At 37.9% G+C, this 13,963-nt stretch overlaps 2 protein-coding genes across 4 annotated transcripts in view; one reads left to right on the top strand and one right to left on the bottom strand.

Moving 5' to 3' along the window:
* Positions 1–13,963, bottom strand: part of ccdc69 (coiled-coil domain containing 69) — a 51,329-nt gene that overhangs the window by 21,712 nt on the left and 15,654 nt on the right. For all 3 annotated transcript variants that reach the window (XR_007936293.1, XR_007936292.1, XM_028813220.2), the window contains exons 2-3: positions 5,798–5,864; positions 3,417–3,628 (exon numbers count right to left, since the gene is read on the bottom strand). Coding sequence is in view for 1 of the 3 variants with exons in the window: in XM_028813220.2 (XP_028669053.2) it covers positions 3,417–3,628; positions 5,798–5,864 (279 nt within the window). In the remaining 2 variants the exon portion in view is untranslated. The remainder of the gene's footprint in view (positions 1–3,416; positions 3,629–5,797; positions 5,865–13,963) is intronic.
* zgc:175280 (cationic amino acid transporter 2 family protein) overlaps positions 1–13,963 on the top strand; it is a 90,963-nt gene that overhangs the window by 65,707 nt on the left and 11,293 nt on the right. The gene's annotated exons all lie outside the window — the stretch shown is intronic.

Below are 13,963 nucleotides of genomic sequence, written 5' to 3'. Positions count from 1 at the left end.
TAACACAAGTAAACACAAAATGCAGTTTGTAAATGGTGGTTTTTATTATTTAGGGAGAAAAAAAAATCCAAACCATGGCTCTGTGTGAAAAAGTAATTGCCCCCTGAACCTAATAACTGGTTGGGCCACCCTTAGCAGCAATAACTGCAATCAAGCGTTTGCGATAACTTGCAATGAGTCTTTTACAGCGCTCTGGAGGAATTTTGGGCCACTCATCTTTGCAAAATTGTTGTAATTCAGCTTTATTTGAGGGTTTTCTAGCATGAACCGCCTTTTTAAGGTCATGCCATAGCATCTCAATTGGATTCAGGTCAGGACTTTGACTAGGCCACTCCAAAGTCTTCATTTTGTTTTTCTTCAGCCATTCAGAGGTGGATTTGCTGGTGTGTTTTGGGTCATTGTCCTGTTGCAGCACCCAAGATCGCTTCAGCTTGAGTTGACGAACAGATGGCCGGACATTCTCCTTCAGGATTTTTTGGTAGACAGTAGAATTCATGGTTCCATCTATCACAGCAAGCCTTCCAGGTCCTGAAGCAGCAAAACAACCCCAGACCATCACACTACCACCACCATATTTTACTGTTGGTATGATGTTCTTTTTCTGAAATGCTGTGTTCCTTTTACGCCAGATGTAACGGGACATTTGCCTTCCAAAAAGTTCAACTTTTGACTCATCAGTCCACAAGGTATTTTCCCAAAAGTCTTGGCAATCATTGAGATGTTTCTTAGCAAAATTGAGACGAGCCCTAATGTTCTTTTTGCTTAACAGTGGTTTGCGTCTTGGAAATCTGCCATGCAGGCTGTTTTTGCCCAGTCTCTTTCTTATGGTGGAGTCGTGAACACTGACCTTAATTGAGGCAAGTGAGGCCTGCAGTTCTTTAGACGTTGTCCTGGGGTCTTTTGTGACCTCTCGGATGAGTCGTCTCTGCGCTCTTGGGGTAATTTTGGTCGGCCGGCCACTCCTGGGAAGGTTCACCACTGTTCCATGTTTTTGCCATTTGTGGATAATGGCTCTCACTGTGGTTCGCTGGAGTCCCAAAGCTTTAGAAATGGCTTTATAACCTTTACCAGACTGATAGATCTCAATTACTTCTGTTCTCATTTGTTCCTGAATTTCTTTGGATCTTGGCATGATGTCTAGCTTTTGAGGTGCTTTTGGTCTACTTCTCTGTGTCAGGCAGCTCCTATTTAAGTGATTTCTTGATTGAAACAGGTGTGGCAGTAATCAGGCCTGGGGGTGGCTACGGAAATTGAACTCAGGTGTGATACACCACAGTTAGGTTATTTTTTAACAAGGGGGCAATTACTTTTTCACACAGGGCCATGTAGGTTTGGATTTTTTTTCTCCCTAAATAATAAAAACCATCATTTAAAAACTGCATTTTGTGTTTACTTGTGTTATATTTGACTAATGGTTAAATGTGTTTGATGATCAGAAACATTTTGTGTGACAAACATGCAAAAGAATAAGAAATCAGGAAGGGGGCAAATAGTTTTTCACACCACTGTATATGATAGGAACATTTACATTTGATTTTTGAGATCAGCAGGCCAAAACCTATAAGATACACTCAAAAGTGTTCAGGAAGCAAAATCTTTCTTCTTCTTCTTCTTCTTTTTATATATGATAGGAACATTTAAATTTGATTTTTGAGATCAGCAGGCCAAAACCTATAAGATACACCCAAAAGTGTTCAGGAAGCAAAATCTTTCTTCTTCTTCTTCTTTTGGCTGCTCCCGGATTATCTTCTTCCATTTCGTCCTGTCTTCTGCATCTTGCTCTGTCACACCTATCACCTGCATTACCTCTCTCACCACATCCATAAACCTTCTCTTAGGCCTTCCTCTTTTCCTCTTGCCTGGTAGCTCTATCCTTGACATCCTTTCCCCAATATACTCAGCAGCTCTCCTCTGCACATGTTCAAACCAACAAAATCTCGCCTCTCTGACTTTGTCTCCCAACTGTCCAACTTGAGCTGACCCTCTAATATACTCATTTCTAATCCTATCCATCCTCGTCACATCCAGTGCAAATCTTAACATCTTTAACTCTGTTACCTCCAGCTCTGTCTCCTGCTTTCTGGTCAGTGCCACCGTCTCCAACCAATATAACATAGCTGGTCTCACTACCATCCTGTAGACCTTCCCTTTCACACTTGCTGATATCCGTCTGTCACAACTTACTCCTGACACTCTTTTCCACCCATTCCACCCTGCCTGCACTTTATTTTCTCACCTCTCTTCCACAATCCCCATTACTCTGTACTGTATTGACCAGTTTAAATAAACCAAACACTAACATTCCAGAAAAACCCAGTTCTGCACAAACAGGAATAAACTTCAAACAAGATCAAGCTTTTGTATTATAAACAGGGCTCTTGACCAATGGATGACAGAGAGAGGTGGATCATTAATTCAAACCCTCAATCTTATTTGAAAGCAACTCCTCTTCATATACTATTCTGATTTCTTACTTCATCTTCCAATCAGCTTTTTCTCGTGAAGGTCACAGAGACTACTCTGATTTTTCATAAAAATGTATTAAATGTATTTTAGCAAAAAATGTCAAAGTTTTGGGCCTTGTGAGGATACAACTGGATATGCAGATTATACAACATAAGTAACGAGATTTGTTTCATGGCTGTTTTAATATTGTTTACTGATGTTCTGTATTAGATATCTACTATCCCCCATTAAAACTTACTCTATCATAAACTTTTTGATCTCTGTTCTCTAAGGTGACATGAGATTAAATTTGAATCTTGGGCAACACTACAAACAACTCAAGTTAAGTAAGATAAAAAATACCATTTTGCATGCAGTATTCCTTTAAGAAGCTATAAAATTATTTTTTATTATCAGCAATAATTATCCTCTAGAATAAGAAACTGGTTGATGCATTGTTATTAATAGGTCCCATGTAAAAATATGCTGCTGAAGATCTTAAAAATGCCACAGCAGAGTCAATCCTTTTTTTGCCTCTACATAGAGGAAGCCTTCCAAGGTTAACAACTGTTACTATAAAAAGTAACTTGTTTCCGTTTCTGTTTTTTGTGTATCCAATTGTTTTGGTTTTCTCTAGAATGTCAATATTAAACTGGCACCTAGACTGAAACTCAGCAGTTATAGAAACTAGTCTGATTCAGTGTTATCTCTAGTGTTTTAAAAGAAAAAAAAAAGTACAGTAAATTGAGAGGTAAGACAAGCAGACTAAATGTGAATAGCTGGCTGCATGAATCAACAATAAATCTACTAGTGTTACTAAAAACTGATTACTTCTAAAGTTGACATTAGACAATATGCATGGAAGATAAGCGGAAAATATGTAGTACAAATTGTTAAAAATGTTCTTTTATGAGTTCTTATTGTTCAAGGAAATCCAATCCAAGGCACTAAGAGCTGCGTATATACACTACCTTAGCAGAAACCTCCTCTTTCAGCCTTTCAATTTCACTTTGGTGAGCCAGTACAAGGTCTTCTTTTTCCTTTGTTACAGAAGCAATCATAGTTTCCTGCATATTTTGCAGCTCTTTTCCATAGTTGTCCCGTATTTTTTCAATTTCCATAGAATACTTTCTTTGACTCTTCTTGCCTTTTGAGAGATGATCACATTGTGTCTTGCATTTTTCTGAAAATGAGAAATAATAATTAGAAAGAAGTGACAGTTTTACAATAAGAAATACAAAATTAGAAGGAGTAAGCCAAACAAAGCACTTTATTTAAATAGGAAAAAAATATAATAAAAAAATAAAGCTGAAACAAGTAAAAACAATTAGCACTTAAAACATTATGTGCCAAATACACTTAATGAAAATCAGTAGTCACCCCTGCCCGATGAAGAAAAGCCATATGGTTACAGAACCCATCTCAAATAATTTTTTACAGAGCATACAGCACAGCACATGTCCAAAATGCTGACTTAATTACATTATAAGTTCTTGCCAAACATAATTTTTTAGATGAAAAATATCCTAATATAGTTACTGACTTACAAAGGTGTTTTGATTAAAAAATTTAACATTTCATAATCATTTATCTACACTGCACAAAATCAAGTTTGGCTTATTGGCTCATTCTTTGTGACTCCTACCATCTGGAAGTGTGCTGCAAAGTCTGTTTTAACATTCAGATCTGCACTGAAAACCAACTTGATCTCTTGGGTTCTTTAACAATAGTTCCTTCATTTACAAATTTAAACATTTGTTTACTGTCACAGTAATGAAACCACCAAAACTATATAGTAATTTGAGTTGGTAGCGAATTGTATACTAATCACTTTTACCATACACCCTTGTCCATAGTTTCTATATTTTAACAAAGTTTACCTGTACAACTCCTTTTGATGGTGTGTACTGTTAAAATGTGATGAATACTTCCTTTCTCCTCTGTATTCACTGTTTTTTCTTTTTCCATACACAGAAAAAGTTAATCTTACAGCTGCTTAGGTTTAATTTGAGGCACTCCAGATTGCACCAAGAGTATTTGTTAGCCTATTATGCCAACTACAAAAGGGCCCAGTGTAATTTGGCGTGGGTGTATGTGCACTGCATTGGAATGGTGTCTCAGCTACTGTAGGCTCATAATTGTGTCTAATGCTGTCAGGGTGGGATCTGCAACACTAAAACTGAAGTACTGTAGGTTGTTCTTTTAGTAAAAAGATAAATGTAAGATCGGGGAGGATAAGCAGTATTTAAAAAAATATCAGGTTACATGTCTCTCAGAAAAATTGTATTAGTATTTGCCAGATTTTCTTCTAGCTTTCATCACTATGGTTCCACAGCAAAACAAGTTCTGCTATCATTATGTGTAAACCTCTATGGCTAAAAAAATTAAGGCAATATTATAGCAGTGAAATACTAATATCCTGATCTTCTAATAAACAAAAATCTCATTTTGTTTTTCAATTGTTACTCTAATCACGTTAGAAGAAGACAGATAAAGAAATACACAATACCTGAATCTTTGGCTTATTCTATTACATGAAGTTGCATTTTGCAGCCTAGGTGGTCCTTGTTCCTGTCATTCTAGTTCTGTATATCTATTTATTACATTATAGCTAGAGTAAAAATGTAACAGAATTGACCGTAATATTTACTTTTCAAGCCCACAAGACACACAATGAGAATTAAGTGCATTATGGGGCAGAGGTGTATCAGCACTATACAACTATGATCTGAAAACCATTATAAGAAAAAGCAAAAAAAAGCATAAAAACATGAAAATGCAAAAGTTTACATATGTCTGATGAAGAAATGCAAATTAACTTAACTCTCACATTTGTCTCACATTTGTCCTAACATCCATTAAATTTGTAATAGTCATATAGGAGTTGTTCATCTTTAAATAAAACTGAGATTTAAGTGTAAACATGACTTTTTTTCTATGATTCTAATTCTAAAGGTTCTGAGTTAGGAGGAGTGGTGGCTCTGAGGCTGTTGATCTGCACTGGCAATCCTCTGGTTGCCGGTTCGAATCCCGTAAAATGCAAAAAGGGACTCTCTGTTGGGCCCTTTAGCAAGGCCCTTAACCTGCAATTGCTAAGCGCTTTGAGTAGTGAGAAAAGTGCTATATATAAATGCAAAGAATTATTATTAAAACCTAGTAAATGACTTTTATGCTGGGATATCAAACAGAAATTTTCAAAACCTTGGGAGGTTACCAGGGAAGCTAAGAAAGCCATGCCTAAACCTATGTAATATGAAACAGAACAAATTTAAATTGACCTTAAAACATTTTAGTTTACTGCTCATTTGTTTAATATATCAGGTTGACAAAAACAATGAGAAAATTTTCTTACCACAGATGTCTAGGATACTGTTCAGCTCATGTGATTGTTCATTGCAGGTTTCAGACACATTTTTCCTCTGAAAAAATGCAATTATAGAACTTTATTGTATAAAGTATTTCCTTTGGAATATATATATATATATATATATATATATAGAATATTATAAAATACATAAAGTTTACATAGATTTGATTTATAAAAATTAGCAATATAAGATAAAAATTATAATAATGACAAATGATCAGATGATGGATCTGTGCCCATTGTGATTTAATCTATAGCATTTAAGATAAATTGCAGTTTGAACATTTCAATGAATTGTTGTGTTTCACACAGTTTTATCTTTGTAGTCTGTTTGCTATTATTTACATTATTTACATTATTAGGTACATTGTTAGTTAGAAGCTTCTGTAGATATTTTAGGTACATTGTTAGTTAGAAGCTTCTGTAGATATTCAGGATATGAATGTAAAGGAGGCAGTCTAATTTGACCCTTTTGACAACAACGTGTAAATTCATTACTTGTATTGCCAGTTGTTTCTTCAGGGAAGTTAAGTGAATGACAATGATTGCAAATGACATTTATTAATCCCAATGAATTTTCCTCAATAGTGGACTCATTATTGAACGCGTTGTCAGCTAAGTGGCGCAAGCGTTTAGCAGGTGTCTGGCGTTGATGTCCGCGACGTGTATGTTTTGCTTGTGCCGTTTGAGAGGCGCGTTGTTGCATGTCCAGTATTTGGGACGCGCTATTTTGGAGGTGTAATCGATTCGCCTGTGCTGCGGGAGAAGTCCGTTGCAGTCTACGTCGTGCCTTGTTTGTATTGAGCCTTGTCTGTTTTTGTATGTCGGTCAGTTGAGCTTTCTGTTTTTGGAGCCTTGCTTGCTTGTTTTCGGGCATTTCACATGCGCGTTGTAGACGTCTGCGTTTATTTATGCTGTCTCTTCGCTCCCGTTTTTGTATGTCTGAGACGCGAGGTCTTTCGGTTTGAACTCGTGCCTGTTTCGATGCAGCACTTTGAGACGCGCGCTGCATGCGTCTACGTTCATTGTGTCTGTCCATTTGGGCTCGTCTCTGTAACTGGGTTAGTTGAGCTTTGCGTTTTTGGAGCCGAGACATTTTTTCTTCCGGAGTTTCAGAAGCGCGTTGTATGCGCCGCCGTGTATTTTGTTTTTTCATGCGGGTTCGTGTGTTTGGTCCTGTTATCCGAGCCGTATCGTTTTGTACCTGTGATCGTGTATTCATGACTTGTTTGTTCTTCAGCGTGAGAAATATGGATAAGTAATAAGGAGGATCGCACTCACTGTTAATATGGAGCCTTTTCTGCAGTTGAACGGTTAATAGTGCTTCATTGTAAGGAGATCCACCTATGCTGCATAGTGTGAAGGTGTTGAGATGACGTATGTTTAATACGGACGGTTCCTTCAGAAATGGGGCTTTGGTTGTCACTTCTTATTGATGTTAGTGTGTTTGTGGGTCTGAATTGTCGTTTTTGTGAACGTTTCGTGTGCCATGTCCGTAGTCTGTCCCGTTTCGTGTCTAATGGGCTTTGTGTGGCGGTCACGGCTTCTTTTTTTTGGTGTGCTAGGAGCTTGTTGAATCCTCCTCTTTGTGTGCGTCCCGTTTCGTGTGCAATGGGATTCGTGTGGCGCTGTGTGCTTTGCCGGCGTCTGAGGGGGGGGGGGGGGGACGTTGCTTGGAGGGGGTGGTGGGATTGGTGGGGCGCGAGCGGCTTCTTTTTTTTTGTGTGCCAGGGGCTTGTTGAATCCTCCTCTTTGTGTGTGTCCCGTCCGTTGCTTGTGTCTGGGGGTGCTTGGAGGTGGGTGTGGGATTTGTGGGGCGCGAGCGGCTTCTTTTTTTTTGTGTGCTAGTTTTGTGTGCAATGTGTGACGCTGTGTGCGTCGCCAGCGTTTGACTCCTTTTTTCTGTGCTGACTCCTTTTTTCTGTGGTCGCGGCGCCTCATTTCTTTGACTCCTTTTTTCTGTGCTGACTCCTTTTTTCTGTGGTCGTGGCGCCTCATTTCTTGGAGCGCCTGCGCAGTACGTCTTTTGCGTCCACGGACCATGGCTGGATGTCCCTGCGTCCATCCGGTTTAACATTCTTGGTTAGTAACGTGGATTTACTGGTAACCTTGTTCACTGAATATTTTCCTGGAAATATGCTTCTCTGCTGGCTTAGATGAACATTTTTTTCCCAGTGCCCAATGGTGCTTTGCAAGGCCAGTGTGACATCACAGAGCTGCAGTAGTCATGCACAGAACTTTCATGCATGCTACTGTAAGATTGTTCCCATGGTGGCATGACCGGATCAGTACTCCAGCATTCCGCCCTGGATGCGATATTAAAAAAAAAAAAAAAAAAAATTGCCAGTTTTCTAATTTGAGGGGTACATTAGCTGACCATAATGAGAATATTAGGAGTACTTCCACCTGGTATATAACACTGATAATGCAAGGCCAGATGCTAATTTGCATGCTTAATTATCCATAAGTTGCAGCTACCATCCAAAACAAGCTTTAAAGAAGCCCTTCCCATTCCACGAGAAAGTACATACATGCAACACAGTGAAATAATAAACAAAAAATTAATTACTGTTCAGAAGAAGGTTCAAACTTCTTCCTGAAAGAAAAAAGTCCAAAGACATTAAAGCTGGGCCCGGAGTTGCGAATTCATTGCAAATCCTCTGATTAGAAATTTTTCCTAATGTTCTAATTTGTGTTTACCGTATTGCATTCTAAACACTTAGAGCAGAAAAACTGCAGGATTTTCTGAATATTATAATTATTTTAATGTCAACTTGGGTGGATTGGTTTGCTTATTCAAAATCAATAGATCTGACACTTACAGGGAATATGTAAGAGCCCCCAATGCATCAGCCAGGAGTATTGTGTGTTCTGGCGAGAGGTTAGGGCTTTTCTTCTAATTCAATCTAAAATTTTCTGCCAAGACTTTTGTTAATTGACCTTTGACTATGGCTTTACCTTTTCTATTGTCTGATGATTAAGTTTGCATACAACTTTGTACATTAATTGTGTTCTTCCTCAATGAAGGTATAATGGAAGTGGATTACAACCTGAATAACTTATGCAACAATATACTTCAGTGAAAAATATTAATTTCTCAACAGACAAATACTATATCTGCCCACTTTTGGGCACTGTGCAAGCAGCAGCCTTTTTACAGAAGGTACATAATTCTCACGGTTTTTCTTTCTTTTTTTCTGAACTTATTTACTAGATACTAGTCTTATTTAAAATTAGAATTGATCTGGCTCCAAGCTTGTCACCAATAGTAGCCACTAGATATCAGATAAAAGGATTTTAAATTTACCAATGAACTGAAATGCGCACAACTCGGGGGCCAGCTTGTCATGACTACACTTCACAACTCCATCCAAGTTCTTCGCCCGCCCGTTATCAACACCTGAATGAGTAAGATGCAATGAGAAAATGAAAGCGGGTGTATTAAATACTCCCTTAATCAGCTACTTGCAATGCGAGCGCCTAAACAACTTAGTTGCTCTTAACTGAAGGAGCTGTTTACAAAGACGGCAGTGTGCCAGCGCAAGTGTAAAAGTAAAGCAAAAAGTTTTTAGAACTGGTCTACCATCTATTGTAACAGGAAATGTTCAATCACTGTCAAATAAGATGGATGAACAGTCTGTTCTTATAGCACACCATGGAGCATACAAGTGTAGTGGTATTTTGTGGTGTATGGAGAGCTGGCTTAAACCATCTTATACCTAACACTGTTTTAATGCTAGACGGATTTCATTTTATTCAAGCAGACAGAGAAATGGTGCAGTGTGGAAAAAACACAGGAGGAGGACTGGTCATCTACATGAATGAGGAATGGTGTAAAAGGGAGCATATCACAGTTAAAAATACAGTTTATAAATAAGATATTGAAATTCTGGCTGTCAGAATTTGTCCAGGCAGATTCATTACATCATCCTTATTAATGTTTATATTCCTCCCTCTACAAATGGGGTCTGGCAATGGAAATGATTCATGACTTCAACCATGTGACTTTAGAAAAAATGCTGACAAATTTCTATCAGTTTGTGACTTTTTCACTCGAGGAAATAACAAGCTGGATCTGCTGTATTTAAATGTTAAAGACACCTTTACGTGTAATCTACTTGCTCCTTTAGGCAAATCTGACATCAGCTTATCAACCAAGGCAACTCACAACATTTATGTTAGAACTGGTTACATGTCTTTTGTTTTTCCAATTGGAGCACAGGCAGGTCAAGTGACTTGGTCATGGTCACACAGTGTCTGTAACTGGATTTTAATCTACAACCTCAGGGTGTGAGGTCCAAAGCCTTAACCACTACACCACACTGCCTTGCTGATTTTTGCGGCTTCCCCTCTACAAGCCTGTTATTAGATGGCAAACTGTTACCACCAGAATAGTGAGGAAGTTAAGCTTGGAGGCTGAAATGGCTCTGAATGACTGTTTCCAAATGACAGGCTGGGAAATGATGAGCAAGTAAGTCAAATGAGGACAATATTGTAATTTGAATCCTCACTGGGTGCTTTCTTTGGGAGGTGTACAAGGCATGGCGTATTACACACTTGGAGGTATTATATTATTGGAGTGCTTGACTATTCTCCAAGAAGGTCTGGAGGCAACTGTTGCGGGCACCTATTAAGCCCAGCACTACCATAGCTTTGGCAGGGAAACCAGAGTGAAAAAGAACATGATGATGATCTACTGCAGCTTTAGAAGGTTATGTCTTCACCGAGCTGCTATTGGATCTGCTATCTGCCAATAAACATTTGTTTTCATGTGCTTATACATTTATGTACCTTTTTTAGATCTACCTTGGCAAACATCATATTACGTATTATATATTGCATGTAATATCAGTGAGGTGTGTGGTATAAGTACATTTTGTGAAATTGAATGTTTACAATATACTGTCTTCTTTGATCATGTACTTTTTGCTTGTCATTTTTTAGGTGCATTCACATATAATGCATGAACCACCTATTGTGATAGTCTTGTCTGTCTGTTTGTTGGTCTATATGAAACAACTCTGCCTCCCATAGAAGAATTTTGTTAAAATGTGGCACACTTATTGTTTAAGGAAATTTGTCAAGGCAATTCAGTTTTCCTTAACTTATCCTGAACTAGTCACACTTGTACACAATTTTAACATCACAAACTCGCCTATTGAAAAAAATTGGCGAATCTGCAAACTCATCTGTCTTAAAACAAAGAATCATTCTATGTGACTTCAACTATGAATTTCTTCACTCTTTCAATTTTACTTTGACAGCAGTGACATAAACTTGTATACTTTGTATATTTTCCTCTGTTTCACCTATGATAGCTGCTGCTGACAGCAAACAGATCCCCAGTACAAGTTAATTAAGCATCTTGAAACTGCTGTATCAGCAAATTGTTTTTGCTTTATGAAGTTTTTTTCAGCAGTTTGAGCGCAAGCAGAAAAAATGTAGTGCACCAGCACCACAGTTCTTCCGATGTGTTAAGTTATAACAGGTACGTTAAATGATCTTCCTAACCAATGCTACCAATGAAAAACAAAAGGTTATGTAGATATGAATGAAGTACCTTGTGCTGTTACGCACAAGAGTAAATAAACATTTAATCCATATTAACATTACACTAAACCAACCTCACAGCACCATTACAATGGTTCACTATTTCACTCAATTTACTAGGAGGACTGGATGTCACAGTAACAGAAACAGTCCCGATTTAAGGCTGTGCAGCCCAATAAATAACTGAAGAATACCAAAATGTTCCAGATTTAACAGGCTGTCCATCTACTAAAACATTGCAATGTCAAAACAATATTTAGAACAGTATGTATGACGCACCAAGAATGAAGCACATACGCCTGCCCCTCCACCATCTGTTCGAAGTAATATACATATAATAAATAGCGTGGTCAAAACTGCCAGGTGGGAAGGTTGATTAAGAAATTATGTTAAATTTGAACAACTTCATGACGAAGACACAAGAACCAGACAAAATAAGAGCATACTGGCATTAATGTGTTTCTACATCAACCATTGTGTAGAACAGGGGTCCTCATTCACAGTCCTGGAGGGCTGCAGTGGCTGCAGGTTTTTGTTCTAACCTGGTTGCTTAATTAGAAGGCAATTCTTGCCAATATTTTAATTTCATGGCTTGTTAGTGCTTTAACTCTGCTATGTCAGGTAATTCTCATATCCTAGATTTTCTTCCCCTTTCTAAAGATATTGTCCAAATGATTTGAAGGCTAAAATGGATGAGTGATTCTTAGTCCTTCACTTTTTTCTCTTTACTTTCCTTCCAAGTAATTAAACCCAATAGTGCATGATAAATACATACAGGTGTAAACGGTAACAAGCTAAAGGGAGAAATGCTGTCTCCTTTGTCATTTGCATTATTAGTTATTTGCCATTAGTAATTGCTAATTAGGAGCAATTAAAAACCAAGAATACAGCTGTTTAAGACTAAAATAAGCAATAAGGGTTCAAAATCTTAATGAGCAAGACAACTACAGATGAAGCAGAAATGTTACTTGAGCAAGAATTGCTTCTTATTAAGCAATTGGGTTTTAGCGAAAATCTGCAGCCACTGTGGCCCTCCAGGACTGTGATTGAGGACCCCTGGTGTAGAATCATATGTATTCATTTGTGAAAGTGTGTTTTATTTCCCCATGCCCTGATCTCTTTCTGATGATGATGAGATAAAGCAGGCATTAAACAAATGAGATGGGCTTTATGTGTAGGCATACATGCTACATAAGTCTTCTTTTTGGGACTCTGAAAACCTGGTCAGCCTATAATTTACCATCAGAGTGCCACATTCACCAGATATCCCCAATAGTCAATCGTTCCAAAAATGTTTGCCTTTTACTTAATGTTATTCCTTAACATTTGTCATAAATTAATAACTCTACAAGTACCATTTCATGAAAATAGGTAAGCTCAAGCAAAGAAGAAATAAGGTATAAGTTTCAAGCTTTTTTTTTTAATTTAGGTTATGTTAATGAACAACTGTAAAGTGTTCATGTGTGTGTGAGAGTGGTCTCACTGATGGATTAGTCTGTCTGGGCCTGTTTTCAGCCTTTTGCCCAATCCAGGTGAGATAGACTGAGAAGATTCTTGAACCCATTTACTGAACTCAGTCCACTGAGGACTGCAGTGTCTGCATGGTCCTCAAACGCACCTAAATGTTACACCACAAGTACATTTTCAAACTTGTTTTTCTTGTACGTGACCTTGTAATTCTGCAGTGGAAACAGTAGCTGAAGTCTAAAAATTAATTATTGCTCTTGTAGTGGCTTTTTTTCAATAAATTTTTATTTTATGGAAGGGCTGTAACCCCTTTCAATTACAAGCTAAATTTATACCTATATTTTAGAGTGTTTATATATATTTAAATTTCTAATTTCAGCCATGAGCAATTGGAATGGCATTTAAAAGTAATAATAACAAACTGCGATAAAACTCCACTTGTGATAAAACTTCAGCCTAAGTGCCATCAACAGCATTATTAAAATTCCAAATGATAAAATCTAAGCACTCAGCAGCACTGATTACTTGAGTGCACCCAACAAGAAATGAGTCTTCTTTTTCTCCACATGCAAATGCAAAACATTACAACAGATATTTGTTGATCTTACATTATTAAAGAAAGAAAACTACCTAAATAAATATGTCAGAAAGTCTCTAATAAAAGAGGAAAATATGATGCAAGACTGCAAATAATGACACTGTCCACCGCAAGGAAGCATAGCATGCTTAATCCAGCAGTGAAGACACAACATAAAATAAATCAATGTAGAACAATGAAGTATTTTCATAATAGTCTCATTATTCTCATCAATGTCACTGCCAAGGTAAGTAAACCTCTCGACAAGGTCAACACTCTCTCTGCAAACAGACACACTGCTGATGGCTGTGCCCAAGAGGTCATTAAAGGCCTGGATCTTGGTTTTTATCCAGGACACTCGCAAGCCCAGACACTCAGACTCCTCGCTCAGTCTCTCGAGCGCCCTGATCAGAGCCTCCATTGACTCCGCGAAGATCACAGCATCGTCAGCAAAGCCAAGATCCGTGAATCTTTTTTCACCAACAGATGCCCCACAGTCACTGGACCCCAAAACCTTGCCCAATACCCGGTCCATACAAGCATTGAACAGAGTAGGA

Source organism: Erpetoichthys calabaricus, chromosome 11, assembly GCF_900747795.2.
Source record: "Erpetoichthys calabaricus chromosome 11, fErpCal1.3, whole genome shotgun sequence".
In the NCBI taxonomy this organism is placed as follows: Eukaryota; Metazoa; Chordata; class Cladistia; order Polypteriformes; family Polypteridae; genus Erpetoichthys; species Erpetoichthys calabaricus.
The sequence above is the reverse complement of the archived record's forward strand: the minus strand, read 5'-3'. Positions and strand labels throughout refer to the sequence as shown.